Genomic DNA, 27,960 nt, shown 5'->3' with positions numbered 1-27,960 from the left:
CATACATACATATATACAAACACACAGAGTACATACAAACACATCTCATATATTATATTGTACACACATATATATTTATATTTATATATACACAAAAAAGGCAGATAGAAAAAGAAAAAGAATAAATTAGACCTTGAGGACCCATTAATATTGAATGCTTTCAAATATGCCTGTGGGCATTTTGTTTTGGCAAATTAATACGCATCTCTTGAATAGCAGCTTATCTCTTTTAAGCTTTTAACTGGTTACAAAAATGTTTCAACAAAACCCTGCCATTTCTAAAACCCTAAACAACCCACCACCTTATTTTTCCACCTTCACCCCTCATCCCTTAACAAAATTCTCAAACCCTTTTCACAACCCAACTCACCAATCACCTAAACTCCCAAAACTCATATCAATAAACTCATTTTTTCATCAAAAAAATCCACCTTGCAGACCAGATGTTCGATCATATGCCGGTCGTAGCAAGAAAAAACCCGGGGGTAGTTCGGGTGGTCGTATTGAAGGCAATGCAGAGGTACGTCGAGAAGCGAAAAGAAACGCTAGAAGGAAGAGTAAAAAACTGGCTGAAAGTTTGTTTTATCGGCTTAAGAATCCTCATGGGAATTACCCGAATAATTTCACACAAGATGAGTTGCAAATGATTGGGTTAGGATATGATAGAATGGTTCGGTTTATGGAGAAAGATGACCCGAATCTTAAGCATCCTTATGATTGGTATAAGTATGGTGAATTCGGGCCGTATTCTTGGCGTGGGGTCGTTTTAGGAGAACCGATAAGAGGGAGGTTTTCGGATGAGAATGTGAGTTTGATTGGTGAAGTTAGGGATCAAGAAGAGTGGGAAAAGATTGAGCAGTTTGAAATGAGTCAAGATTTTGGAGAAAGATTGGGACAGTTGGATAAAAATGTGGGTTTAAGGTACTTTTGGGTGTTTGTTAGGCATCCGAAATGGAGAGTTTCGGAACTGCCATGGGAGCAATGGACTCTTGTTAGTGAAGTTGTGGTTGAAGCTAGGAAAGATGAGAGGTTAGATAAGTGGAATTTGATGGGTAGGCTTGGGAACAGGACGAGATCGTTGATTACAAAATGTGCAGCGTGGATGAGGCCGGATATTATATATGTGAAGAGACCGATTTATCAATGTAGGTTTGAACCTCAAGGTCAGTTTTTTAAGTCGATGACGCCTTTGCTTGATCCTGAGACTGAGCAAGATTTTATGTGTCAGTTAGAAGGTGATGATGGTAGGGTGGAAATGTGTACTTATTTTAGTGGGTTGTGCAAGATTTTGAGAGTGAACCCGAAAGCTTTTGTGGATGATGTGGTTAAGGCATATGAGAAAGCGAGTGATGAAAGGAAGTCAAAGTGTTTGGAGTTTTTGCTTGGGAATCATCCTATCGAGTTACTTCATCCGTATACTAAGGAATGGAAGGCTAAGTTGGAGGAAGAGGAGTTGGGTTGTGACGCCCCTGATGAGAATGATGATATTGGTGCAAAGATGGATGTTTTGGATTGGGCTGAAGATGAGGACGAGGATGAAGATGATGATATAGTGTTGGATGGAGAACTTAGTGAGGTTGAAGATGATGATATAGTGTTGGATGGAGAACTTAGTGAGGTTGAAGATGATAGTGATGATGATGATGGCAGTGGTGATGACGACGATGATAATCAGGATGATGGTGATTTGGAAGATGATGAGAAGTATTGGGAAGAAGAGTTCAAGAAGGCAGTAAATAGCAGTGAAGAGATGGAAGTTGTGGCAAGGCGCAGTGCGAAAATGGCAACAAAGTTGTATGAGAAGCAATCGCAGGTGATGGAAGAGAAGCAAAGGAAAAAGAAAGAGGTTGAGAATGGCGAAGTTGAATCAACAATGAGGCGTAGTCGGGCTAAAATTAGCCCAGAAGAGTGGAAGCAATTGGGGTACGGTCCGAAAATGAAGAAGATCAAGAAGAGTAGAATTCCACCTGGCCAATTCTTGAGAGCGGCGGTGAGACCATTTCTGTATAAAAATCTTGTTAAAGAGATCGTCTTAACAAGGCATGCAATACTAGAGGGTGAGATAGGCGGTGCGAATAATAAATAAGGTCTGTTCATTCTGCACAATCTGGAATCTTTAATAGCTTGCAATTTGCATTGCAAATAATTTTGGAGCATTATTGAATGTGAATTTATGTCTTGAACCTCATGTATGAAAAATATTACGATAAACAAAATTTTCATAGGGAATAAGCAAGTTTGTTTATATTTAGAACTAAGAAGTGTAACAACCACAAATTTCATAGGTTACAAGTCTCTACTTAATGTTGGGTCTCTCCATGCATGTGAGAGCGAATCAAAAGGAATAAGTGTAGGCTTGTGATGAGATCCTAACAAAGTATCAACTTCATGTTTCAAAGTATTCTTCTGGAAGGTAAAACTTCAATCCAATATTCTGCAACCACAAAAGTGCAACATTAGCAAACACCCAATGATGCTATTGCAAATTATAAATGACGATGTAATTATGAATTCTTCTATAATTAGCAGAAGCAAAGATGGGTGCACAAAATGAGATGATGTGTATTACCTCTGCAAACTTCTTGTCAGCTTCACTATGGTCATCTTTTCTTCCAGCAGCGTCACCAACATAAAATGACCTAAGAAATGAAAACGACTGTCAACAAGTTACTAAGATCAAAAAAAAAAAAATTAGCCCATTATGATAGATAATAAAGGTTGCATTTTGTCCCCTTTCCTATAAATGGGTCAATTTGGGCTATCTTTAATCTCTAATGGAATCAAATGGGTTAAGTTAAAGGATTAAGTTAAATAGAAATCAAATGGGTAAAACGGGTTGAAAGATATCCGATGTATTTCAATTTTCGAATGCATAAAAAAAAAACCAAATTTGCATTCTCTGTTACATTAATTTTGCACTTAAATATTTTCATACACATATCAAGTAAAAAAATTACTCCATATTATAAAGATTTAATATAAGGAGGTGTTTGTGGGTCAGTAAAAACTGACCAACCAGTTTAATCCAAACCCATTTTGCCCCCCTGCCTTACCCACCTGCCCAAGCCTAATATACAAGTACAACGTTTAGAAAGAAATAACATACTGATCCATATCGACTGGAATTCCAGAGTTAAATTGTTGTTCCATTATGCGCCACATTCCAGGTTGTGGCTTGCGAAAAGGGTCCTGTTCTTGACCTTTACTTACACCACATGCAATATAAACCTGTATACACATTTCTTAGATTACTGTTGTGTGTTGATATTATCAAAGAGATGTTCGTATTATTAAAGAATATGTAGTCATACACACTAACAATCACCTGAATTGGGACCTTCACGAGCTTGATGAAACTGTCCAGCCTACCAATTTTGGAATCCACGGCTACCTGCCTCTTGTTCTTCCAGCGCTCAATGTTAGACTCATTTGTGAAGATAACCTACTCAAATCAGAGATACAAGAAATCATAAAGAAATCAAATGTCAACACTATAACTATAGAAGCAGAGATGAAAAAAAGAGGTGTGTCAGACAGATTGCGTTTGGTGCAGAGAGAAATCGGTTGACACCAAACACTTCTTTCGGAAATATTTAAATCCTCAAATAGTAATGTTAGTAATCAAAAACTATTACCACAATAATCTAAATACTTGAGAACCTGATTTAAAAGATTGCATTACTTTAAAAAGAATACACTGGTGACTTTCAGTCCGTTTGAACCTTTTTCTTTTTTGCTAATATTTTGTTTAACAAGGAATGAACATAAGCTATATTAACCCATTATTGGTAGAAGCTGCCACTCTGACTATTACACATCATGATTCTAAACCTTGAAGAAATAGCAGGGGAAGTTGCATACCAGTTTGTAGCCATCATTGTACAGACTCTGCAACTTCTTTGGTATTGAAGCATACATTAGAGACCAAGCACTTGCTCCTACTCTGGAAAAAGGTAATCTGCTATTTAGAATACGTTTATCTATTTATCTAGAGAAGTAGATTCAAACATTCCGTACAGTTAATAACTGACATTGCATTATAGACGTCATAGAAGAAACTTGCAAGATTAAAGCTACGAGTACCTTTGAACTGATGTTTTAGCAAGACATCCATCAAAATCAAAGGCAGCAATTTTTTTTGAATCGTGCAGGCCGTCATCCTACAATTTATATGATATGCTTGATTGAGAAATTCCAGAAATTTCAAAGCTTATCATGTTATTGACTGACTTTGTTAGGTTAGAAAACTCACACGTTCAAGATATATTATGGTCTGGAATGCCTTCCATTTCGGCTGCAATGTAGCCCCCTAGTAAAAGGAAACAATCATCACTATTAGATGCCACAAGATGGGCCCTGCAAGAAGGGCAGGAAATAGAAAAAAAGAAAACTGCAAGACAGGTTGGGTCCTTTCGTCCAATAGATTAGTGTGTCAAATAATTTTTACAGAAGCAAAATACCAAACCTCTTTTGACCAGTAAAGTAGTGTGTCAAATATTTTTACAGAAGCAAAATATTACTCCAATAATAATCTAACTTTCTAGATTAGATAGGAGATTTCATGCATAAGAAATACACTTTAGGCAACTTCCGACTAGTTTGACTGGTTTCCTTTTTAAAGATAATCTATAACCTTCGAATCGCAAAAAATAAAATGTGAACTGAATTAATCCATTGATAAGTATATGGGTGAAAATTTCAACCTCTAAGCATTTACAGTCGCAAATTAGTAACAGAAGACCACTATCAGCAGCATCTTTTAGTATGACACATACAAGAGTATGCTCACAAACATGTTAAGGTTCCAAATTGAGTAAAAATTGCTGACTTATCTTACCTTGTAATTGTCCTTGACATCACCAACTTCAAATACTATCTCTGATCCAATGACCTCATCATGTGTACCAGATATCTAAAAGTGGATGGTTAAAAGCTATCATTAGAATGTCTTGCTTTACATTATTACACGACTCTTTGAAATAAAAAAAAAGTAGCTAAAGAGTTGGGTAGACGGTATGATCCATATTATATAAGGAGTTACCCAATATAGTGTAGAGTGTAGAGCCAATAAAACTTATTTCAAATACATAAAAATGGAATTTGGTTAAATAACTGAACCACAAGGAAAAAAGAATAGCTAGTGAACCATAAACAACGAATTCTTATTTTTTAAAAACTGTGCAGAGAAACCCCGAAATTTACGTGGCAAAGTGCGATCATATAAATAACAAAAACTTAATATACAGAGATCACAATAGCTTTCCACAATTCTGATATTGTCACCGCAGATCAGTTGCAATACCTTCACTCAACTGTCACAGCTCACAGGCTGATCTTAAATGAATGAAATTTGTGTTAAAAGTTTCATATACAAGCTCATGTTTAAAAACAAGTTATCCTTCAAGTATAGACACATAAACATGGATCCAAGAGCCTCAAAAATACTAGACACAAAAACTAAGAGAATTCACATAAGTTGATCATCTTTAGATCTTCAAACACAAGATTCTTGAACGGAACTTCACCATCCATCCCTGTGTTAACTAGCAATTATACTTCTAAAATATACTAAGGACCAGCTTACAGAAAACCACCATATTTTGGGTAACTGATGCATCCATTGTGTTTATATAAGTAGTTCACAGTAAACAGTACCTCCTTAGAAAATTGACCCCCATCGGACAACAATGACTTCAACTTTTCCTGATCGCTGATCTGGGAAAAGAGAAAGCAAAGTATACAAGTCAAACAAATGAGCAAATACATACCACTATTGGTCTCGGATCAGATGTGTGTGCTTCATTCGGACTTGATATTCTATATATAGTTAGAAACTCATAATATTTACATATAATATAACAGAGAACGCATTGACTTTAACCGAAAACAATCTAGATTACCTTCAGTTCTGAAAAACCTTCGATTGAATCTGCTGAAACCAGGTCTGCATCTAGAGGAAAGAAGCAGTCTAAGTGATGCCATTTGGTGTTTTCAAACCCTCGTGGGTCCCAACTACTAAATCCCAATCTTAAAGATTTGGATTCAATCTTCTCAGAGCACTTTTTGCAAGAAGATCTTCCTGACTTTGCATACTCTACAATAATCTTGATACAGGTAGAAGAAGACAAAATTGCAAACAAGTAAAGTTGTGCTAAAAGCCTAAAAAGTTACTTGGAAGTCACTTTTATAGAAATGAAAGTATTGGAAGGAGTACAAGATTTAAAAACAATAGTATTGAATACCTTTTCATTCGTTACATTCTTTTTTTCCTGCACAATTTTCTTATCTTCATCAGTCTATAGATACAAAACAGAATCACATGAATGTCAACGGTTTCCTCAAGATAAGACAACTCAGAATATATAACATAAAAAGGCAATATAAATATAATGTATTTGAACTTTCATGGGGTTTTCAACTAAAGGCATCTGCACACAAAACTATCAATAATATACTTATTTCTCTTAGGCCCAAATCTATTATTCACTTTCAACTTGACACCAGGAGATTTCGTTGAAAGGGGTCTTGCAAAGAGCCTACCTGCTCCGCCTTATCTTCAAGAAAGCCATAGGCCTCGGTGCGTATACAGCCCTCAATATTAATATTTTCAGTTTAAGTGGGCTGCCCCAATATTGAACTTGACAGCTTATTTTGAAATGAGAGTTTGAAACAATGATTTAACTATGTAACTAATATGACTTTAAGATTGAAGTATTTTACTGATAAAACATTTTGTATATATACACAATCCAAAAAAAGTAAGAAAGTCTCGCTGAGAAAAATCCACATCTCCCTACCTTTAGTTTCTTTAAAACCCCTCTGTCTGACTCAGTCTCATCATCCGCTTCTCTCTGTTTCAGAACAATAGCAGTTAGGCAAGCAGATGCACCTCTAATCTGTTGATCCTATTTACTAATCAGGAATGATACAGACAATGTGCAGCATTGCATAATGTCACTTGTTGAGGCATTTTCTATAGGAAGTATCACACATTATGACAAGCTTTGATGACCATTCTAGCAAAAATTCAACAAAACCAATCAAGTTACAAGTGACCAATGATGTGTAACCGTCAATTAAGAAACCTTATTACTGTATAAAGGCAAATGGTAGCCAACAAGATAGCAAATTGTATCTAACCTTAGTTGTTATCAATGGTCAACCACGTAGCCTAAGAATCACTAAAATAAACCAATATCATACCAATTTTTTTATTTCATTTATATGATCTAAAAGAGATAGCAGCTACATATAACATGTCGCGCAGAGCCTTGCTCGTGAACATAATTCACGTAGCACATGTAACCTATCATCATTTATCAAATCCAAAGGCATCCCATGCAATATGCATGATCGGAATTGGCATCCTACGTACACGTGTACACATAAAAGTAGGTCGATAAGCAAGTACCTTAGTAGGTACTTGATCCGCTTCACTCACCATCTGCTTCAACTTATCTTGATCACTTCCCTGAACAAAACAATACAAATCCGATAACCTCGATAGTGTAATCAAGCCATATCAACTAACTATACATTCGCGGCCGGACGAACTTGATTCGGTATTAAAATACTCATTGACAATATCAAATCAAGGTGGAATTTAACCAACTTCATTCATATCATAATGTAGCATAAATTAAAAAAAAAAATAATTTGTTATTATTGCTAAAATATTAGGGTAACACATATGAACTTAAAATTTAAGACTCACACCAAATGCTTTCTAATGTAGTATAGATATAAATTAATAATAATAATGATAACTATATGTATATGTATAAAATATAATAGAGTTAATTTTCTTTACCGTTAACTCTTGAAATCCTTCAATGGAATCGACACCGGAAACCGAAACATCGGAATCCAGAGCGAAAAAGCAGTTGAGATGATGCCATTTGGTGTTATCAAAACCTCTCGGGTCCTTAAACTTCAAACCTAATCTCAAAGACTTGGAATCGATCTTTTCGGAGCATTTTTTGCATGACGATTTGCCTGATTTTGCATATTCTGCTATGATTGTTGCTGCTGATGATGACATTTTGTAGAAATTGGAAATTATGAATTTAGGGTTTATTTGTAAGAATGGAATTCGGTGATTAATAATGGATGAAAACATATGCATATACATACATAATCGGTGTATCTATATTCTATTCTATAATGTAATGTAAATGTTTTGTTTATTGGAGTTTGGAGGAGAGTGTGGGGTTTTGGGCTTGTGGTTTGTGGACGGTGATTCTATGTGTTCCCGCCATTCTTGTGTCTAGAGCCAACTTTACTTTCCTTGATTAATTGTGTTATTTTGGATATAACAAAGTCTAATCCGACCATCAAAAAATTATTTTATCTAAGACTGAGGACTTGATTTTAAACAATTTTTTTTTAAAGGTGAATTTCGCTGGAAAGTTCGTGTCGCGATTCGACAGCGGGGGGTCTAAGACCATTTGATAACATTATTAACGAATAAACTAAACATACGTTTATTTTTGTAGAACAAAGAGGTTTTTATTGAGAAAAGAAAGTTTATAAATAGGCAATTCCAAACGGTACCAAAATGCTTCATCCATCGAGCTAGATAATATTTGATAAAAGCATCCAAACGGGCCGTTTATGTTTTTTGACTCGGGAATGTCGACTTTGATGTCGTTGGGTGCCACTCACTAGTTTAGTTCTTGTTAACAAAGCCATTGGATTTGACGGGGCGTTCCCATAAGTTCCCTGAGTTTGAGAGAGAGACACACACATTGATTGAATCTGTTGTTGGATTGCCCTCATTTGTTGAGCCATCTTGCGCTTATCAGCTTCCACAGTATCCATGGCTCTCATACCAATAGGGTAGGCTGAGTCTAGCAAACAGGATCAAATTAACCCATGGACAATTAAAAATTCAGCAACGATTACTTCGAGTTACAGTCACACCACCTAAGTCTTTGTTGGGCAATTCTCACCTTAACTACCGCGCTACAAATCCACACAATGATCTCTAATCAGTCTCTAAATATCACCTCCTAAATCTGCCAAAATCAAGATAGCAATGGACAACTCTCTAAAGTAGAGACTTTAGAATATTTTATTGATAAAACTGATCCATTCCACTCACAATTACAAGACAAAGTAGTAATAACCACCCATGATTCTATATTTCGCAGAAAATAAACTATGCTAAGAAAACTTCAAATAAAGCAAAACAAAGGGAAATACAATCAGAAGGAAACAAAAAAACTCTCATACTTCAAATAGATTATATGACAGAACTTGGAGCTGTAAATGGGACTGTGACCTTTTAATTGGGCTTCAACCACTTTGAATCAGGCTGACCCGTCGCTGGACAGAATGAGCATCAGGTGACTGGGCTGGGTCGACTGGTGTATCAAGTCACGGGCGAACAAGTACCTTCTAAGAAAAGTACCTACTTAGAAGATTGATCCCTTTCAATCACCAATGTCTTCAACTTTTCTTGATCGTTGCTCTGGACAAAGAGAAGAAAAAATAAAAGTCAAACAGATGAGCAAAAATAGTACTACTACTGGTCTTGGATTAAAAGTTTGTGTTTTATTCAAATTTGATATTCTGTTAACAGATAGAAACTCATAATATTTAGTTTTACATATTAAAAAAAAAAAAAGCATTGACTTTAACTGAGAACAATCTAGATTACCTTCAGCTCAGTAAAACCTTCTATTGAATCTGCTGAAACCAGGTCTACATCTAGAGTAAAGAAGCAGTCTAAGTGATACCATTTGGTGTTTTCAAACCCTCGTGGGTCCCAGCTACTGAATGCCAATCTTAAAGATTTCGATTCAATCTTCTCAGAGCATTTTTTGCAAGACGATCTTCCTGATTTTGCATACTCTGCAATAATCTTGATACAGGTAGGAGAAGACAAGATTGTAAAACAAGTAAAGTTGTTGCGCCAAACAGTTACTTGAAGTAATTTTCATAAATATGAAAGTATTGGAAGAGGACAAGATTTATAAAACAATACAGTTTTGGAATACCTTTTCATTCGTTACATTATTCTTTTCTTGCCCATTTTCCTTATCTTCATCAGTCTATAGATACAAAGCAGAATCACATGAATGTCGATGAGAAAAACCATGAAAGTCTCGATGAGAAAGATACCACATCTCCCTACCTTTAGTTTCTTTGAATGCCCTCTCTTTGACTCAGTGTCATCAACTCCATCTCTCTGTTTCAGAACAATAAGTTAGGCAAGCAGAACTGCAGATGCACAACTAACCTGGTAATCCTATTTTACTACTCATGACTGATACACACAAATTTGCGATATTGTGTTACTTTGGGGGTTTTATCCGGTTTGTTTATATTATAAATTGGAAAGTAACCAGTACCTTCTTAGAAGATTGACCTCCTTTGGACACTAATGTCCTCAACTTTTCTTCATCGCTGCTCTGGACAAAGAGAGCAAAAAATAAAAGTCAAACAAATGAACAAATAGGTACTTGTCTTGAATCAAAAGTTTGTGCTTTATTCAGACTTTATATTCTGTTAATAGGTAGAAACTAGAAATTCATAATATTGCACATAATAAAACGGAGAACACATTGCCTTTAACTAAAAACAATTAGATCACCTTCAGTTCTGACAAACCTTCGATTGAATCTGCTGAAACCAGGTCTGTATCTAGAGGAAAGAAGCAGTCTAAGTGATACCATTTGGTATTTTCAAACCCTTGTGCCAATCTTAAAGATTTGGATTCAATTTTCTCAGAGCATTTATTGCAAGAAGATCTTCCTGACTTTGCATACTCTGCAATAATCTTGATACATGTAGAAGAAAACAATATTGCAAAACAAGTAAAGTTGTTGTACTAAAAAGTTACATGGAAGTAAATTTTATTCATTTTATAAAGATGAAAGTATTGGAAGGAATACAAGGAATTAGAAATAATACAGCATTGGATACCTTTTCATTTGTTACATTCTTCTTATCTTGCCGATTTTTCTTATCTTCATCCGTCTATAGATACAAAGCAGAATCACATGAATATCAACCATTTCCTCAAGATATAAAAATGCAGTAAATATATCATAAAAAAGCAATATAAATATAATGTCATTAAACTTTGATGGGGTTTTCAATTACATGCCTATGAATAGTATACTATTAATTATATACTTATTTCTCATAGCTAGCCATATATATTACTCTTTCCTTTCAACTTGAAAATGCAATCTCAATATTCTCAAGTTAACTGGAATTCCCAAATATCGAACTTGACATGTTATTTTCAAATGGGGGTTAGAAACAATGATGTAACTAATATGATGGTGATGAGATTAGCTATTTTACTGATGAAACATTTTGTATATATACGCAATCGGAAAGAATAACGACAGTCATAATGAATAAAATACTACATCTCCCTACCTTTAGTTTCTTCAAATCACCTCTCTCTGACTTAGACTCATCATCCCCTTTTCTCTGTTTCAGAACAGTAGCAGTTACGAAAGCAGATGCAACACTAAACAGGTAATTGGAAAATACTACTCAAGTACTCATGAATGATGTAGACAATTTGCAACATTGCATAATGTCACTTGTTGAGGCATTGCCTAAGAAGATTCACATGTTATGACTAGCTTTAGTGAACGATCACTCTAGCAATAAATCGACAAAACCAATCAACGTAAAAGTGACCAATGATGTGTTACTCTAAATTAAGAAGCCTTATTTCTGTTTAAACTTTATAGCCAAATGGTGGCCAACAAGATAGCTAGTTGGTATGGCAGAACTGTGTTTGTGGAGTGTGAACATGATTCCCATTTCCCATAGCACATATAACCTATCGAAGTTAATACCGAAGGCATCCTCTGTACAAATAAAAGTAGCTTGAATAAGAAATATACCTTAGTAGATACTTGATCCGTTTCACTCACCATCTGCTTCAACTTATGTTGATCACTTCCCTGAATAGTTAAAAAAACAATACACACCTCAAAACCACCTCGCTAAACAGTAGAAAGCTTTACTATATAACTCAAAACAAAACAAACACATATCCGATATCCTTGATAGTGTAATCAAGGTGAAAATTAATTACCAACTCAATGCGTATAAGAAAAATACTAGCGCGTGATACGGCGACAATGGTAATAATTGCAACGTGATGATAACGACGACGGGTCATTTTTGGAATTTAGGGGTGAATATTGTAAATTAATGTTATTAAGGGTATATTAGGTATTCAATAGACTGATAAATAATGTTAGTTATATTATTAAGGGAATTTTGGATATTTTAAAAATAATTATTACAACTTACTTGATTACCGGCTCAAAACTTATTTTTTTCTAAAGGTTGAGTGGATAAATGGCTAACACCCCATCTTTGGTGCATCTACTTCGGGTTCGAATCCTAATAACGCCCTAAAGGGTTTGTTCTCTCATATTTAGATGAGTCACCACATTTGCATGTGACACGATTCCAACCCTGAGCCCACAAAGTGATAAAACTACCTAACAACTGGGCTATCACCGCAATGGCGGTCCAAAACTTATTAATACCTACATTAAACATATAAATAGAATGATAACTATGTATAGATATAATACGTAGATGACGATATAAGGCTAGACAATAAACATGATAGAGTTGAATGTATATGATAATATTAATACCGAAAATTATGTGCGTGTGTGTGTGTATATAGCTATTATGTGCATGTGTATATAATGAGTAATCAAATGATGATAAAAAAAAAAGAAGCTAAACAATAAATATATATGATAGAGTAGTTGATAATGACCGTTAACTCTTGAAATCCTTCAATGGAATCGACACCAAAAACCGGGAGCTCGGAATCCAAAGCGAAAAAGCAGCTGACATGATGCCATTTAGTGTTATCATAACCACGAGGGTCCCAAACCTTCAAACCCAATCTCAAAGACTTGGAATCGATCTTTTCAGAACATTTTTTGCATGACGATTTGCCTGACTTTGCATATTCTGCTACGATTTTTGTTGTTGTTGATGACATTTTGTATGTAGAATTTGAAAGTAATGAGTTTAATGAATCCTTATTTGTAAGAATGGAATCTGGTGATTATATTATATTAATAATAATGCATGAAAACATACATAGTTGGTGCATGTAATGATGCAAATGTTTTCTTTATTGTAGTTTTTGGGACTTTGGTGTTTGTCGACGTTAGTGTAGAGCCAACTTTATTTTCCTTTATGGTGTTGAATATTTAAGTTTGTAGAGTGGGGTTTTGGGTTTGTCGACGGTAGTCTAGAGCCAAACTTTATTTTCCTTTATGGTTTTCTTTATTTTATCCGGTTTGTTCATTTGATAAATTAAAAATTGTTATGTATTCGTAATACTGTATGTTATGTCATGTAATACTGTATTGGGCTATCTAACGTATCTATACTATCTAATAAAGTGAAAGATTTTTTTTTTCTTTAAACAATTTAGATTTTGAATTACATTTTTTTACCCCTAACCTTTTAACACCAGTACCATAAACCTTAAAACATCCCTACATAAAACCAAATATCGTCACACATATCTCATATTTCACAAGTGACCTTTTTCATTAACTATGTTATCCTTTTACGTCAATTACCTTTACATTAATAACCACGCCGTTAATGTTACCATCACCCGTCGTCTCCGCTCTGCCGCCACATTGCACAGGTACCCCTCTTGTATAAAACAATATAGTCTAGAAGTTTATGTGATATTTAAAATCCAACTTAGCTTAAATGATTATGTAAATAATACATAATTTACAATTTTACATATACTATTTATATATATGAAAACTAAAACAAAGTTTTACCATTTATTCAAATTTATAGTAAGCTTAACATGAATTTCTTTCACTTCCGATCGACCTCATATTGCTTTCCATACAAAAAGTAAAAACCAAACGAAAGGTTAACATTTATTTTCATAGTAATCAATGAGGATTTGTCGGACTAAAATTTGGATTTAGGCAACTCAAATCAGTGTCTTAAATATTCATCCAAATTTCAATGTTTGTAAGACTGGATTATCCCATTCAATTGGTGTGTGATGATCGTGGAATGCAAAATGAAGAAGATGTGATATACACAATGACTATCATTTAGGACAATATGACTAAAATTAATAATTCCTCTGTCCCATTTTAAGTGTCTTATTTTGACTTTCAAAGTTTTTTTTTTTTTTTAACTTTAATCGTATTATTTTTTAATGTGTTATATAAAAGTTAATATAAAATATATAAATGAAATGATTTTTTAACATACTTTTCAATGATATAAGTTTCATTAATTATTATAAAATATTAAAATAAAAAAAACTTTAAAAATCAAAATAATACACTTAAGCAAAAACTAATTTAGTAACAAAAATTATTTGGGAAGTAATATGTTGTTGTCATTGCGAGTAATCTACTTGATCCTAAGAACGATGCCAATGGTCTAGGTATAAAGCTGGCCATGGCCATGCCTAGTGGCAAACACCACCGCTACGCTTTAGGTATGAGTTAGGCACAGACGTTTTAAGCAATTTTTGTCACTCAGGCATGGGAGAGAGAGAGGGATAAGGATTGATTGAAGAAATGATGTAAGAGAAAGTGAGTATGATTGGAGAAAAATAGTGAGAGATGGTGATGAATGGAGAGACATAGTTGTCATAAGTTAGGCATGAGTTAAACATGAAATGATGTGACAGTATATTATTGGTAGATGACTAGGCGTGACTACCATCGTCCTAATAAGGAAAACAATGATTTTTATTGATTGTATTTGGGTAGCAAAATGATGTATAATTTATCTGTTTGTATTTTATAAAAAAGTTATCGAATATTAGACGGTTTATAATATATTCGATTACTATCTTATGTTGCATGATTAAAAATAATAATTGTATTCTTAATGAAACAAAAATGATGTATAATTTATCTATTCGTATTTTATAAAAAAAGTTATTGAATATTAGACTATTTATAATATATTCGATTAATCTCTTATGTTACATGACTAAAAATTTTCAATAACCTCAACTACAATCAATGGAACGAATAGTATTCTTAATGAGTTACACATGTAAAAAAATATTATTGGAATTAGAGTTTGATATATGAAGAAGTATGCCGCTAAGCTCAAATTTGCCGTTAAAAAAATACCATCAAACACTAAAAAAACAAAATTAGTTGATTTTTCCCCCCTTTTAAGAGTTGTCAATCTTGTTACCTTGGTTTGGATGGGAGATTGGGAGTAGACAAACTTTGCCATTTTAGTTTAATCACTAATTTGGGTAATAGTTAAATTTGAGAAACAAAACATAAGTAAAAAAAACATTTACTTCTTATTTTTTTCATTCACAATCAAACAAGGGGATGTTTAATACGCTCTTAACAACAATAAAACAACTGTTATCTTAACATTTAAAGGGACGTGATTATTGATTTAACGTGGACAACAATAGAGGAGGATGGATGTTGTTAACAAGATTTAATATTTCTCCATCAAAAGATCACCATAATGTACTTGTAAATTTTTTTTCCATCTTCTTTCAAACATTTGCCCAATACTAAACACAATCCCCAAAATCAATTTTTTTTGAATAAAAACCCTAAAAATTGTCAATGGATCTATATCTTGAACAAAAGCTAAGAGATGAAGTACTTTATCTCCATTCTTTATATCACCAATCTCCAATTTCAATACACCCCACAAATCTACACCCTTTAAATTCAACCCATTTCAAAAAACCCAAGAAAAAAGTCCCTAAATTTAAACATCCCAAAAAAGTTGCCAACTTTTCCGGCAAAGAATGGCCGGTAAAACCCACCTCCGGAGAGTCTCCGGCGACCCAATCCGGCTGGCCGGAACTAAAATTAAAACCCAAATTGACACGTGTCCCAACCCCACAAGAGCTAGAAAAGTATAACTGGAATCAAGTCCAACAAAAGGCATTGAATTGTACTAAAGATTTTTATATAAAAAATTTTCAAGATAGTGATGATGATGGTGATGATGATGATGATGACATGTATGATGATGATGGTGATGATGATGACGTGGAGGGTAAAGGGTATGATTTTTTTTGGGAATTGTTTAATGGGGATGAAGAACTTAAGAAATATTATGCGACACATTGTAGTGGTGGTGGTGAATTTATATGTTTAGTATGTGGTAGTGCAAACGAGAAAAAACAAAAAAGGTTTAAAGATTGTATTGCTTTAGTTCAACATTCGATTTCGATTGCGAAAACGAAGAAGAAAATTTCACATAGAGTTTATGGAAAAGTTATATGTAAGGTTCTTGGTTGGGACATTGATAGACTTCCTTCTTCCATTGTTTCAGATTATAAGGCTAGTGAATTAAAGGTATTATCTTTTGTAAAGTTTTGATTTTTTTTTACTTGTTGGTATTTTTTGATGAGAATTTTAGTTGGTAAGTTTTTTGTTTGTAGGGAAATGATGGTAAGATTGATGAGGATTTGAAAAAGGTTGTGGAAAGTAGGGATTCGGTTGGGAATGGTCATGATGTTGGTGAAAATGTTGATGGTGAATCTATGATTTGTGAGGTTAGTGATGTTCGTATATTGTGATTTATATATCGATGAATATATGTGCTACTTCGAGTTGAACAAATTAGGGAGCTTGGATTTTGAATAAGGAATAAAATAGGTTCAAGTAAGATTGTGGGTAATGTGGGTTTTGATGTGTATGAAATTGATCATTTAGATCCGGTTTATGGTCCAACTATACTATTGTGAGGCTAAATTGCTAATGTTAGAATTAGTAGGGGAATCAATGATAATTTTTAGTAAAAACTAATTCTAACAAGTTGTTAATTTATAGTATCTATGAGAAAAGTTGAATGCTTCTAGTTTTAGCAAAAGTGAAATTGGGCAACCAACCACACATTTTACTAATATGCATGTGTGGGCTTTTCATACTAAAATAACATATGATGAATGCTTGTTTTGCCCTATTGAGCAGACTGTATTAACTTTTCTACTCGCTTTTGTACGATCACCCCTTTGCTTGGCCATCTGCAGCATTCTGTAAAGCTACTTTTGGCAATGATCTCAGTATTTGTTGCAGGAGTCATCTGTAGTAGCAAATGTAGAAGAAGAAAATACTGGGACGAAGGTCTCGGACAAAACAGAAGGGAACACAGCGGGTGTTGTCAACAATGTTGCGGAGAGTAGGGATTCGAATGGAAATGGTCATGATGCTGGTGAACATGTTGGTGAATCTATGGTTTGTGAGGTTAGTAATGTTAGTATATTGTGATATTTATCAATGAACATATGTGCTAGTTCGATTTGAAAAGATTAGTGAGGTTGGATGTTGAGTAAGCAATTAAATAGGCTTAAGCGTGTGGATAATGTGGGTTTCAATGTATATGTACTTGATAATTATTATCCGTCTTATGATCCAACTATGCTTTTGTGAGGCTAAACTGTTAATGAAAGAAATAATAGTGGAACCAGTGAAAGTTTTTACTAAAAATTAATTCAAACAATTTGTTTTTGGAAATAACAAATTGTTAATTTATAGTAGTTTTTACTAAAAAAGTTGAATGTGCTTCTAGCGTTAGTAAAAGTGAAAGAGCGCAACCAACCACACATTTTACTAATATGTCTGTGTTGGCTTTGTATACTATATATAGTGAATGCTCGTTTTGCGCTATTGAGCAGATTGTTTTAACTTTTCTGCTCTCTTTTGTACGATCACTCTCCTTTGCTTGGCCGTGTGCAGCATTCTGTAAACAAGCACTTGTGTCCTATAAAGCTACTTTTGTCAATGATCTCAGTGTTGTTTGTTGCAGGAGTCATCTGTAGTAGCAAATGTAGAAGAAAATACTGGGAAGAAGGTCTCGGACGAAACAGAAGGGAACACAGGGGGTGTCGTCAACAATCTTGTGAGAATTGGATTACCTTTGCCACAAATTGTTATACATATTCATCCTTTTACCCCTTCTTTTCAATGTTCATTCATATATAGCGTATAATCATAATTCACAATTTGGACCTACTTGTTGATAGTTATTTAGATTTGTCTTATACCTGTAACTCTACGGGTCAGACGGATACATAAATATGATAGGTAAAACACAAAAGATTGAATGGATTCAACGAGACAAAATCTGCTTAGATTGTAATCATATATGGCGTACTATTTGTTTATAAAAGAAGTTAACCTATACAAGGAAGATACCAGTTTTGACCTTATACGCAACCCCCCCAATACCACATCTTGTGACCTCTAGTGTACATTTCCTCAACTAGATCTTTAAGACCTGTTAGGGCTCCCACCTATTAGAATTGTCATACCAGGGTCTTTGACAATTGGTCTTTTGTATAGTGCAGGAACCTGTCATCAACAATGGTGCTGGAAGCAACACCAGCGACATAAGAGACGAGAATGAGAAACCTGTGCAGATACAGACTAACTAATCAGACCTAAGAATCATAACAGATCACTGCAAATGTGGTTTTTCTGTGAATTAAGCAAATGTCGCTGAGAACATAATAATGCATTGAGTGCTTCTTAGACTCCGGACCACCATTCTACTAAAAAAGTCAAAATTTATTCTCTTGTGAACATCTTATGTAGATTGAACTGTAGATTAATTGGACAACATAATTGTTAATTTGTTATGCATTGTGCAACCTTGTGTTGTGAATTGGTCTGTTAGTTCTTTGATACTACGGTTTTCGTTTTTAGGATGTTAGGAGAGAATATTCCCAGATTATGTAAAAACGTTGAGTCGTTGACTTAGCTTTTGTAACATCATGATTTAGAATTAGATGAAATAAACGTGTCGGATCTAGTGGCTGATGTTGCACCTATGAATTTCAAGAGATTATCCTTGTAAGTTGTGTTTTTTTATTTTTTAAGTTTCTATTTGCAATGTAGAAATGGTGCCCATTAGGATATAGTACCATTTTTTGAAACTTTCGGTTATAGTTTTGGGACTTTTGGCTACTATGTTAATTATGCTTAGGTTGTTGTACTCTGAGAGACAGACAAGTGGCCTAAAATTTGTTGCAAGTGTCCTTTCTTGTGCAAAAATATTTAAGGCGCGTTTAATCGGAGAAAATGTTTTTAAGTTTTTCATTTGCAGTTTTCTAGAAAATGAAAAGGTTTTTCATTTTTAAAAAACCCTTAAAAATTTTAAAAACGCGTTCAAAATAAAAAATGGAATTTTCATTTTTTCATTTTAGAAACTAGAAAACATGTTCAAATTCACTTGTTTTCTAATTTTAGGTTTAGAAAATAGAAAAGTGAAAACAAAAACTGAAAAAAACAGTTTTCTAATTTTAGTGCAAAAGTTGGAAAAGAGAATTTTTATTTTCTAGGAAAACTTTTCTAAAAAATTACAATTTGAACGCGTTTCCTGTTTTCCATGTTTTATTGAAAAATGAAAATGGAAAACAAAGGAGTTTTTTTAAACTAAACGCACCCTTAGTATCTTGTTCTTGTTTTAGTTATTTTCTTTTTTTTTTGTTGATCTAAAATGAGTTTTTGTTTCTGTAATATCCATCTCATACTGCAATAATAAACTTCTATCTCAAAATCATTTATGTTTAATAATAGTTTATTTTATATGAACTTGGCCTACATGCATCGCCAGTTATTCAAACTAATCTTATACAAGCAGGTTTAAGTACCAATTCGCATGTCCAGTGCTATGTCTTGGCTGATGCGAGCTGTATAAGGGGTACTATTTGTAGGGTAGGGGTGGATGAAGAAAGAACATAAACACCATAAAGAGAAAAAACAAGTTTCGTGCACATGGATTGTTGCGACCATGTGGCACATTCAGCATCTGAGCCGTGCCTCTCACGGCTCAGAGGCACGGCTCAGATGGTGGGCCATTGGAGGATGATGGGATATTTGTATTGAGAAGCTGAGTCACGACTCCCATTCGGATATCTCTTGTCTTGCTCCACTCATGTAAAGAAAGGTGTAATTTCTTAGCTGCCACCAGGAGCTCTACAGCCTGTAATGGTGTCAAAATATCTATCATATCCTTGAGGATATCCAACCTCAGCTTATCTGCTTCTATTAAGACATCATACAAATCAAGGGCATGGGCGTCCATTACTTTGTCCACAACCTCAACTTGTCTCCTTCCTCCACCCTGGCTCGAACACTCCCCTACTTTTTGTCGTTTTTGATAATCGTTTGCTAGCCTAACCAGTGGCTCATCTGCTATCTTCTCCTGCATAATACACATACATCAAATTTGTATCCGATTCATATATAAATTAAATATAAACACAAAGGCATTGGCACTAGGTATATGTACTACCGAAACAATTAATCGCTGAATTATAAAGTGATTTATTTTAGAATACATCAAATTCCGGGACAAAGACGGCATGGGACAGTGTAGGCAGCTGCCCCTCCCAATTTTGTTACAATGGTAAATTTTCCCCTAATTTATAAAGGGTGTATTTAGAATTTTATCCCTGCAAAAAAGAATAAAAGAAATATAGTGAAATACACAAAGTTTAGGATGATTAACTTTTTAAAATTTGCCCCATAAGAGATAATTTTTCTGGCTCCGTCTCTGTCATCTTTAATGTTGTCTAAAATTGTTCACCGAGCAGACCTGTATACTATTAAGGTATTACAACAACAACAAGACCTAATCCCTGAGTGGGGTATGGAGGAGGTGAGTTGTATACCAAAAAGGTATTGAAGATACAATATTGAAGTTTAACAATATGCCTGTTGGCTTGCCACACGAGAGGAGAGCTTATCTTCCTCTCTGACAGTTTTGGCATGGAGATCATCTATGTTTTGTAGCTGAGAGCTTGAAATTTCTCCAAGGTTTCCATGTCTAACACCTTCAAGAAACTCATCAAAGTGCGCATTTAGCTGTGACCCACATAACGCGTAAACAAGCCGGATGATCAAGGAAGGCCTGCAACCACCTATCCAAAGAAATGAGTTTTCAAAGGTGGATCCCCATGAGGGAACCATAAAGGAAGGCCCATCATGTTTGGCTAAATGAGCTCGAACCATATTGTAGTTTTCGAAGTGAGTAATGGCTTTTTTGATTATGATTTGGAGGTAGCCGATATCGGTTGGGTATTGGGTGAGTACTTGGAGTAATTCATCGAGGTCTAGCTGCTGTTGAGCCTGCCAGTTTTGGTAGCAACATAAAGACTGTTGGTGGTGTTGCACTTGATTATTATTGTACATGTGTTTTTAATTTGTGCTAATATTGTAATTTACAGTAATTCACACGAGACTTTTGACTGACTTCACACCACCTAAGTTAATTATTTTATGTAACAAGGTGTGGTCGGATATATATTGAGCAAAAGTTGCTGAAATGGGGAGAAAATGCCAAAGAAGAATATCCCAAATATCTACAATAGTATCTTGTAATTTTAAATCTATTTACATTACATAGTATCGCATACTTTCAAATTTCAAGTTTCAATTGTAGAGCATCTGTCATTTTGACAACGGAATTGCCTTTTGACACTTTTAATTGTGTCAATTGTGTAATTATCGTTTGACACTATTCATTGATGACATTATTAATTATTTTATATTTTTCTTGAAAATCATCTTAAAGTTATAAAAAAAAATAACATATAGAATCTAGATTGCAATAATGCTGTTAAAAACATATATATAGATGATAATGATTCAATGGTCTAGTGGTGAGTCACCAAGGTTTTATCTTTGAGGTGAAGGGTTCGATTCCTACCAAGTGCAGAATCGACTCTCCATTAAATTTTTCATGTGCGGGAGTTTCTTAGAGTTTTTCCTTAACAGTCGACTTAGTTTGGATGTAGCGAGATCCGGTTAAGACAACCGACTACCCACACTGAGTAGGTCCTTACCACGTTAGGTAAGAAATGCGTCGTCATTTTTATAATGTGCACTTTTAAGAAAAATAAATAAATATAGATTGCACTCATTTTTTATTAAAGTAAAATTTCATTCTTTGATTTTGATACGTATAGGACCTGATGTCATAAATTGGCATTTACATATGCGGCATGCTGTCAAGTGGGTCTACGTTACCACGTAATTTACAGCTAATACTTTTTTGGACACGTACATAGCGAGGACAAAAGACTTTTATATGGCACATTATTTAATTGTTAAGAGACGGTGCTTTTTGGCATCTAGCTATTAGGAATGGATGGAGTGTTTGTTTAGTTCTCTTTATTTTTCACTTTGCTTACGGAGTATTTTTCACCAGTTTTATGGAATGTATGCTTATTGCTCCCAATCGTTTCCCCAATTTTTTTAAAAATAAAACAAAATATAACAAATGACAAATATATATAAAAAAGAAGGTGTTAAAATAATATGCAACAAAGTAGGCATCATGATCTTTAATTTGTACCCCACCACACAGGCGTCTAATACACGGAGTGATATTCATTTTGTTTTTTGTTTTTGAACGACAAAAGAATGATATGATTAAAAAAAAAACAGATTATCAAAGACACTAGTTGCCAATAGTATAATAACAATTACAGTCATGATCTAAAAATAAACATAATCTATAATCATTATAAATAATATTGTATTTATCCACACAAATGATCTATGTGGTTTGTCATAATCACATTTTGTCCCCTGTGCTTTTTTTAGTTGCAAACGGTTCCTAAACTTTCCAATTCCATTGCCAGCAGTTCCTCACACTAACTTCTGTTAGTCTAAGGCCATTCGTGAGGGTATAATTGTCCATTTGCATAAAAGAAAAATACTCCTCTTCTTTCTTCTTTTTTCCCTTCTTCTTCCTTCTTCAGGCCACCACCACCACCACCACCAAAATCCGGCCAAACACGTGTTTTTTCGGGATCTCCATATTCTATTCATTCCTAATTTCACAAATCTTAACCTTAAGAATTCCCTAAAATTTCTTTCATTTCTCTCTTTCGAATTCAATTACGCAGTCATATCTATGGATCTATCATATATATACAAATACATATATATAGTATGATCCAAATATATCCCAAACTAAAATACAAACAAAATGATAATCTAAACAGTTTAGTAATTAAATCAAAGGCAATTAAAAAAATATTAAAAAGATAAAATGAATAAAATTACCATTCCATATGTACTCACTCCTCCTTAATTACTTAACTTTTCATCTCACGCTGTTGAAAATGTCACCAAACTTTTAATTTCTCTAAATGGGGCTATGGATTTGGGTGTAGTATTAATGAATCGGCCGACTCTGATGGATGGTGATACACGAATGGTCCTGGCTGACTTTAACATTTTCTCTTTTTAAAAACACACACAGACCATGAAACCACCATCGAATATATCCTTCTTAAAAAAACTCCATCACCGCCACCGTACCCACCAACATCATCCTTCTTCTTACCTCTTTTCATTAGCCACACTGTGAGAAAAAAGACCCTCAATTTTCATTCAGTATCTGCTATACTAATATCACATATTTGATATTTTAATGTTTTTATTTAGATTTGCTTTTGTTGTTATCATTGTTTCGGAAAAAATTATATATTATCGATTTGATTTATTTTTTTTTTTGTTAAAGATTGCGGAGATAAGTTTGATGGGATTTTTTTTTATTTCAATAAATTTGTTGCAAGCGTGTTTGGAAGTGTATAGTTAACAGATAAACTGTTGTAATGTATATAAATAGATATAGATATAGATCTACATGTATGTAGGTTAGATTGACTTGATGTTATTATTGTTTCATCACATTTAGTCCTTGTGGTTGGTTAAATGATGATTATACCCTCACGTGATATGCATGTGAAGGGTTTTAACAGCGAAATTTAACTGAGATTAGTGTTAGATGCTTCTGGCAACGAAAATGAAAAAGTCAGGGACTAGTTGCAAAAAAAAAGCACATGGAGCAAAATGCGAATGTGACAAATCACATGGACCATTTGTGACATTTTCTCTTCATTTTCTTTTTTCTTTTTGAAAGACAAAAGAATGATATTATTAACAAAAAAGATAGACCAACAAGACATTAGTTGCCAATAGTACAATAATAACAATTACAGTCATGATCTAGAAATAAACATGATCTACAATCACTATAAATAATATTGTATTTATCTACACTTTTAATTAACATGAACAAATTTATAAATTTTGTCACGTTTTAATGTGTGTAAAAATATGGAGAACTAAATGTATGTAAAAATTTATTCACACTTAAAATTGTGTTATTTTAAAAAGTTCATATGTTTTAGTGTGAACTTTCGTATTTAATTTGTGACACTACATTTGATTATGTAAATGAAGGAAATGGATACAAGGATATTAGCAAAGGATTATGGTGATTTCAATGTATTAAAGTTGGATTAAAGTTTAATTGAGTTAGAAACTCACCAACTACGAATTGCGGCTCTAATTAGTGACTAATTGTGAAGTTTGACTTCAAAGTCAAACCTATCATCATGCTTAACAATCTGAAAATCTATTCTTAGCACATTGTTAAGCCACTGTTGTATATCTTGTTTGTTTAGGTGCTAAGAGCTCAAAAGTGATCATGTGTGATTTTTTAATCCTAAGCCAATTCGATGAGTATATAAGACTTAAATAGTCAATTAAACGAGTTATCTGATCATCTGAAATCGAATTACAATTCCATAAGAGATTTGATATGATCGTGTAGTTGGTGGTGCGTCACTTAAGATGTATAGTATGTCGGATATGTGTAAGAGCAAAATATCGTGCAATTTCTAGACTGGTTCCAGTATCAAATTTCTCCAGAAAGATCATCCAATTTGTTTAAAATGTGTTTGTTTCATAATTCCATTATTATTTGCAACAGGACTGGCTAATATTTTATAATGTTTTATCAACCCGTTTTTTAAAAACAGATTTGGTTGTCATAAACCGGTTTGACCAGATGATTGACTAGTTAAACCTGTGTATCTATTAAAAAGAACTTCTAAAAGTTAAAGAGGAATTCTAACATATATATACGTACATGCATACATGTGTTCAAATAAATTTATTAGAAAAAAAACAACATAGGAATTCAAAACAAACATTTATACATATCCAGCACCACTTATTCAGACTAATTAACCTCTCTTCCCAGCAACTTCAAACCAACTCGCCGACTGACCACCATCATGTCGGCGGTTGACACAAGCTGGAAAAGATCGTAGGGCGTGAGTAGTTAATGAAAGAAATTAAACAGAACGCATAATTTCATGACCTCAATCAATCCATCATCTAGCCAGTCACGGGTCAGGTGACTGGCAAGACGACGATGGATTATTAGAGTTAGAATCAAGAAGATGAGTATAACCCATTCTGATATCTCTTCTCTTGCTACACTCATGTAAAGAAAGGTGCAATTTCTTGGCTGCCACTAAGAGTTCAACTGCTTGCAAAGGTGTCAAAATGTCTATCACATCCTTGAGAATACTCAACCTCAACTTATCTGCTTCCATCATGACATTATAAAATTCTTGGTCACGAGTATTCATTGCTTTTTCCATAATCTTGTTTAATTCACCTACTTGTAAACTGTCATCCTTACCTAGCAACAAATTTGTTATCCATTTCCCTTCCTACACACAACAATACACACACAAACAACATTAAATATAAATTACTTAGTGTTATAATGGCTAAGAAAAAGTATCATTTATTCACGCTTGTATAATAACATGTAAATATAAATTAGTTATTGGCATTAAAGATACTAAAGTCACGTAGTTTGTAACAGCAAATTCTTCACACTGAAATAAGTTGATGTTACAAACTAATATCTACACTTTTAAATGTATATTATGTTTAATTTGATATTTGTTTATAATAAGGATTAATTTATTTGTATATGTAATTACTATAAGAGTGAAAACTATATATTATAATGATTTTTGACTATTTTTTTACACCTTACAAATGTAAATATTTTTCACACATCATTGTTTTCACGCTTATATCACTTACATGAAAGGAATATATATATATATATATATATATATAATATGGGAAATCGAATATGCAGCACCATCCCCGGCGTCCCATCCACGCACTCTGCTGAGACAAAACCAAGACCGGCAAGGTGCGCGGGCTGCATCCACCGGTAGAAATTTTTAAATCTCTTTTTTCAAATTAAACTTTTTAATTTATAAATTTACATAATGCCCGTTGCAACCAATTTATCTTGTTGCCACAGTAGCCCATATATATATATATATATATATATATAGTTCTAAGTTGGTGTAGGATATTACTAACATAATATATAGTGTCAATATGAAAACATGTATCTTTAACTATCAAATATTTTAGTGACACTGTCTATTAATGATAACTAAGATGCATGTCATACTCACATGTTAATGCTAACTAATTAAGATGCATATGTTTATTAGTTAACACTAACATACATGAATAGAAAAATAATTAGTTAAAAGTGTATATTTTCCTATCTACCATTTTGTACAAGAGTTTTGCACACTTCACATTTTTAGACATATATCTCCTACCATAACCATCCCATTATTCCCATACATGTATTATGTTGTTTTCAATCTAAAGATGATCTAGGTCCCACCTGTAACAATTTTAGATGATGAGCCCAAATAGGGACGACAATATTTTTATATTTTTACACTACGCGCATATTCAATATTTATATATACATATTTGAATTCGAATTGTGTATGCCTGTAAGCTAGCCAGACGCGAAGTGAGTTTATCATCCTCTTTGATAGCTTTATCCCGAAGATCATCTATACTTTTAAGCTGAGAGCTCGATACTTTTCCATGACCAACACCTATAAGCAACTGATCATTTTCAGAGTACCCATCACTAGTCTGGGACCCGAATAACGCGTAAACTAGCCTTATAGTCAAGGAAGGCCTACAACCACCAATCCAAAGAACCGAATTCTCAAACGTGGACCCCCAAGTTGGAGCCAAGAAGGCGGGCAAATCATGTTTGGCTAATTCGGCTCGAGCCAAGTTGTAGTTTTCAAAGTGAGTGATGACTTTTTTGGTTATGAGTTGGAGGTAGTCGATATTGGTTGGGTTTTGGGCGTGTGCTTTGAGTAATTCATCGAGGTCTAGACCTTGTTGAGCCATCCAATTCTGATAACAACATTTAGACCGTTCGCGGTGCACTTGTCTGTCCATCTTACATGATTCTTTAGGAATGACTATTAATTCACATACACGTACGTACAATATATATATATATATATATATATATATATATATATATATATGGGAAAGGTTAGGTAAAGCATGCAGTACCTATCTTAGGTAAAACAGGGGATGATTATGTAAAATTCAGGGGGAGTTTATGTAAAATTCAGGGGGGTTATGTATGTTTATTAAATTCAAAGGTTTAATATGTAACTTTTTTTAATGTGACAGTATCTAAGCTTAGGTAAAATTTGCAGTACGGATCATTTTCCCATATATATATATATATAGCTAGCTAGTTGATTTGTGAGTGCATAGATGTCCTAAATTTAATATCATATCCAAATGAGCATACATGGATATCTTCTAGTAAAACATATTGACTCTGTTCCATTTTAATCGTCTTTATTTTCACTATTTCAAAGATTTTTTTTTTTATATAACTCTGATTGTAAATGTCTATATATTAGTTGATAAAAGTTATATCAATGAAAAGTACATTTAAAACTTAATCAATTCATTTATTTTATATCAAGTATTGTATAATATAAATAAAAATATTTACGGTCAAAGTTAAGATAAAAAAACTCAAGAAGTCAAATTATAACACTTAATATATTATATGGGACAGAGGATATTAATTAAACTCATGTCGATGCTACAGTTCCACTTTTAACTCTTCAATCCTTAAGACAACGAATTGAGTACGACTTGAAGAGTCATGGAGTTTTACTTGCAAGACACAGTTATAAGTTCTCAAATGGGTCTTTGGTGGGTTCTCTTGAATATGCGATAGTCGGGGTATAGTATAGACACTCGCATGTACCTTCTA

The 27,960-nt window shown here is 33.7% G+C and overlaps 6 protein-coding genes across 9 annotated transcripts; 2 read left to right on the top strand and 4 right to left on the bottom strand.

Annotated features, from left to right (window-relative positions):
- The first annotated feature begins 86 nt into the window (after window positions 1-86).
- Window positions 87-2,250, top strand: LOC122599173. The gene has a single exon (XM_043771631.1). The coding sequence runs from the start codon at window positions 254-256 to the stop codon at window positions 2,084-2,086; it is 1,833 nt and encodes a 610-aa protein (XP_043627566.1). The 5' UTR covers window positions 87-253; the 3' UTR covers window positions 2,087-2,250.
- LOC122599175 (polynucleotide 3'-phosphatase ZDP-like) lies at window positions 2,223-8,266 on the bottom strand. Of its 2 annotated transcripts, none has more exons than XM_043771632.1 (14): window positions 7,811-8,266; window positions 7,412-7,471; window positions 6,798-6,851; window positions 6,243-6,296; window positions 5,901-6,104; window positions 5,656-5,715; window positions 4,838-4,912; window positions 4,253-4,309; window positions 4,084-4,160; window positions 3,862-3,943; window positions 3,326-3,442; window positions 3,107-3,228; window positions 2,570-2,639; window positions 2,223-2,434 (listed from the first exon to the last, which is right to left on the bottom strand). In XM_043771632.1, the coding sequence occupies exons 1-14, from the start codon at window positions 8,129-8,131 to the stop codon at window positions 2,387-2,389; spliced, it is 1,401 nt and encodes a 466-aa protein (XP_043627567.1). In that variant the 5' UTR covers window positions 8,132-8,266; the 3' UTR covers window positions 2,223-2,386. The 2 variants fall into 2 exon arrangements, with proteins under 2 accessions (XP_043627567.1, XP_043627568.1); XM_043771633.1 differs by having other exon boundaries at window positions 6,243-6,269.
- A 772-nt stretch (window positions 8,267-9,038) lies between these two features.
- Window positions 9,039-13,003, bottom strand: LOC122601554 (polynucleotide 3'-phosphatase ZDP-like). The gene is made up of 10 exons (XM_043774307.1): window positions 12,773-13,003; window positions 11,874-11,933; window positions 11,395-11,448; window positions 10,930-10,983; window positions 10,598-10,783; window positions 10,356-10,415; window positions 10,139-10,192; window positions 10,002-10,055; window positions 9,662-9,865; window positions 9,039-9,472 (listed from the first exon to the last, which is right to left on the bottom strand). The coding sequence occupies exons 1-10, from the start codon at window positions 13,001-13,003 to the stop codon at window positions 9,413-9,415; spliced, it is 1,017 nt and encodes a 338-aa protein (XP_043630242.1). The 3' UTR covers window positions 9,039-9,412.
- Window positions 13,004-15,485: 2,482 nt separating this feature from the next.
- Window positions 15,486-18,826, top strand: LOC122602326. 2 transcript variants are annotated; one of them, XM_043775022.1, is made up of 5 exons: window positions 15,486-16,349; window positions 16,436-16,549; window positions 17,073-17,240; window positions 17,803-17,895; window positions 18,344-18,826. In XM_043775022.1, exons 1-5 carry the CDS (start codon window positions 15,606-15,608, stop codon window positions 18,428-18,430), a joined length of 1,206 nt encoding a protein of 401 aa, XP_043630957.1. In that variant the 5' UTR covers window positions 15,486-15,605; the 3' UTR covers window positions 18,431-18,826. The 2 variants fall into 2 exon arrangements, with proteins under 2 accessions (XP_043630957.1, XP_043630958.1); XM_043775023.1 differs by having other exon boundaries at window positions 15,487-16,349; window positions 18,339-18,826.
- Window positions 18,827-19,557: 731 nt separating this feature from the next.
- On the bottom strand, window positions 19,558-21,254 carry LOC122600991 (protein DOG1-like 3). Its single transcript, XM_043773770.1, has 2 exons — window positions 20,715-21,254; window positions 19,558-20,202 (listed from the first exon to the last, which is right to left on the bottom strand). The coding sequence occupies exons 1-2, from the start codon at window positions 21,189-21,191 to the stop codon at window positions 19,828-19,830; spliced, it is 852 nt and encodes a 283-aa protein (XP_043629705.1). The 5' UTR covers window positions 21,192-21,254; the 3' UTR covers window positions 19,558-19,827.
- A 3,705-nt stretch (window positions 21,255-24,959) lies between these two features.
- LOC122601981 (protein DOG1-like 3) lies at window positions 24,960-27,121 on the bottom strand. 2 transcript variants are annotated; one of them, XM_043774712.1, is made up of 2 exons: window positions 26,649-27,121; window positions 24,960-25,540 (listed from the first exon to the last, which is right to left on the bottom strand). In XM_043774712.1, the coding sequence occupies exons 1-2, from the start codon at window positions 27,114-27,116 to the stop codon at window positions 25,208-25,210; spliced, it is 801 nt and encodes a 266-aa protein (XP_043630647.1). In that variant the 5' UTR covers window positions 27,117-27,121; the 3' UTR covers window positions 24,960-25,207. The 2 variants fall into 2 exon arrangements, 1 of the variants encoding a protein (XP_043630647.1); XR_006324133.1 differs by lacking the exon at window positions 26,649-27,121 and adding an exon at window positions 25,871-25,908 and having other exon boundaries at window positions 25,478-25,540.
- Window positions 27,122-27,960: the final 839 nt, after the last annotated feature.

The sequence above is a fragment of the Erigeron canadensis genome, chromosome 5 (assembly GCF_010389155.1).
Source record: "Erigeron canadensis isolate Cc75 chromosome 5, C_canadensis_v1, whole genome shotgun sequence".
NCBI classification, from domain to species: Eukaryota; Viridiplantae; Streptophyta; class Magnoliopsida; order Asterales; family Asteraceae; genus Erigeron; species Erigeron canadensis.
The sequence above is the reverse complement of the archived record's forward strand: the minus strand, read 5'-3'. Positions and strand labels throughout refer to the sequence as shown.

Coding starts and splice junctions, on each gene's coding strand:
- LOC122601981 (XM_043774712.1), bottom strand. CDS start 27,116: ATGGACAGACAAGTGCACCGCGAACGGTCTAAATGTTGTTATCAGAAT. Junction 25,541..26,648: donor CGCGTCTGGCTAGCTTACAG/GCATACACAATT, acceptor TGTTGTGTGTAG/GAAGGGAAATGGATAACAAA.
- LOC122599173 (XM_043771631.1), top strand. CDS start 254: ATGTTTCAACAAAACCCTGCCATTTCTAAAACCCTAAACAACCCACCA.
- LOC122602326 (XM_043775022.1), top strand. CDS start 15,606: ATGGATCTATATCTTGAACAAAAGCTAAGAGATGAAGTACTTTATCTC. Junction 16,350..16,435: donor ATAAGGCTAGTGAATTAAAG/GTATTATCTTTT, acceptor TTTTGTTTGTAG/GGAAATGATGGTAAGATTGA. Junction 16,550..17,072: donor GTGAATCTATGATTTGTGAG/GTTAGTGATGTT, acceptor TATTTGTTGCAG/GAGTCATCTGTAGTAGCAAA.
- LOC122600991 (XM_043773770.1), bottom strand. CDS start 21,191: ATGTACAATAATAATCAAGTGCAACACCACCAACAGTCTTTATGTTGC. Junction 20,203..20,714: donor CTCGTGTGGCAAGCCAACAG/GCATATTGTTAA, acceptor TGTATTATGCAG/GAGAAGATAGCAGATGAGCC.
- LOC122601554 (XM_043774307.1), bottom strand. CDS start 13,003: ATGTCATCAACAACAACAAAAATCGTAGCAGAATATGCAAAGTCAGGC. Junction 10,056..10,138: donor GGCATTCAAAGAAACTAAAG/GTAGGGAGATGT, acceptor TTGTATCTATAG/ACTGATGAAGATAAGGAAAA. Junction 9,866..10,001: donor ATAATGTAACGAATGAAAAG/GTATTCCAAAAC, acceptor ACCTGTATCAAG/ATTATTGCAGAGTATGCAAA.
- LOC122599175 (XM_043771632.1), bottom strand. CDS start 8,131: ATGTATATGCATATGTTTTCATCCATTATTAATCACCGAATTCCATTC. Junction 6,105..6,242: donor AGAATGTAACGAATGAAAAG/GTATTCAATACT, acceptor ACCTGTATCAAG/ATTATTGTAGAGTATGCAAA. Junction 4,913..5,655: donor GGGGTCAATTTTCTAAGGAG/GTACTGTTTACT, acceptor ATCCACTTTTAG/ATATCTGGTACACATGATGA.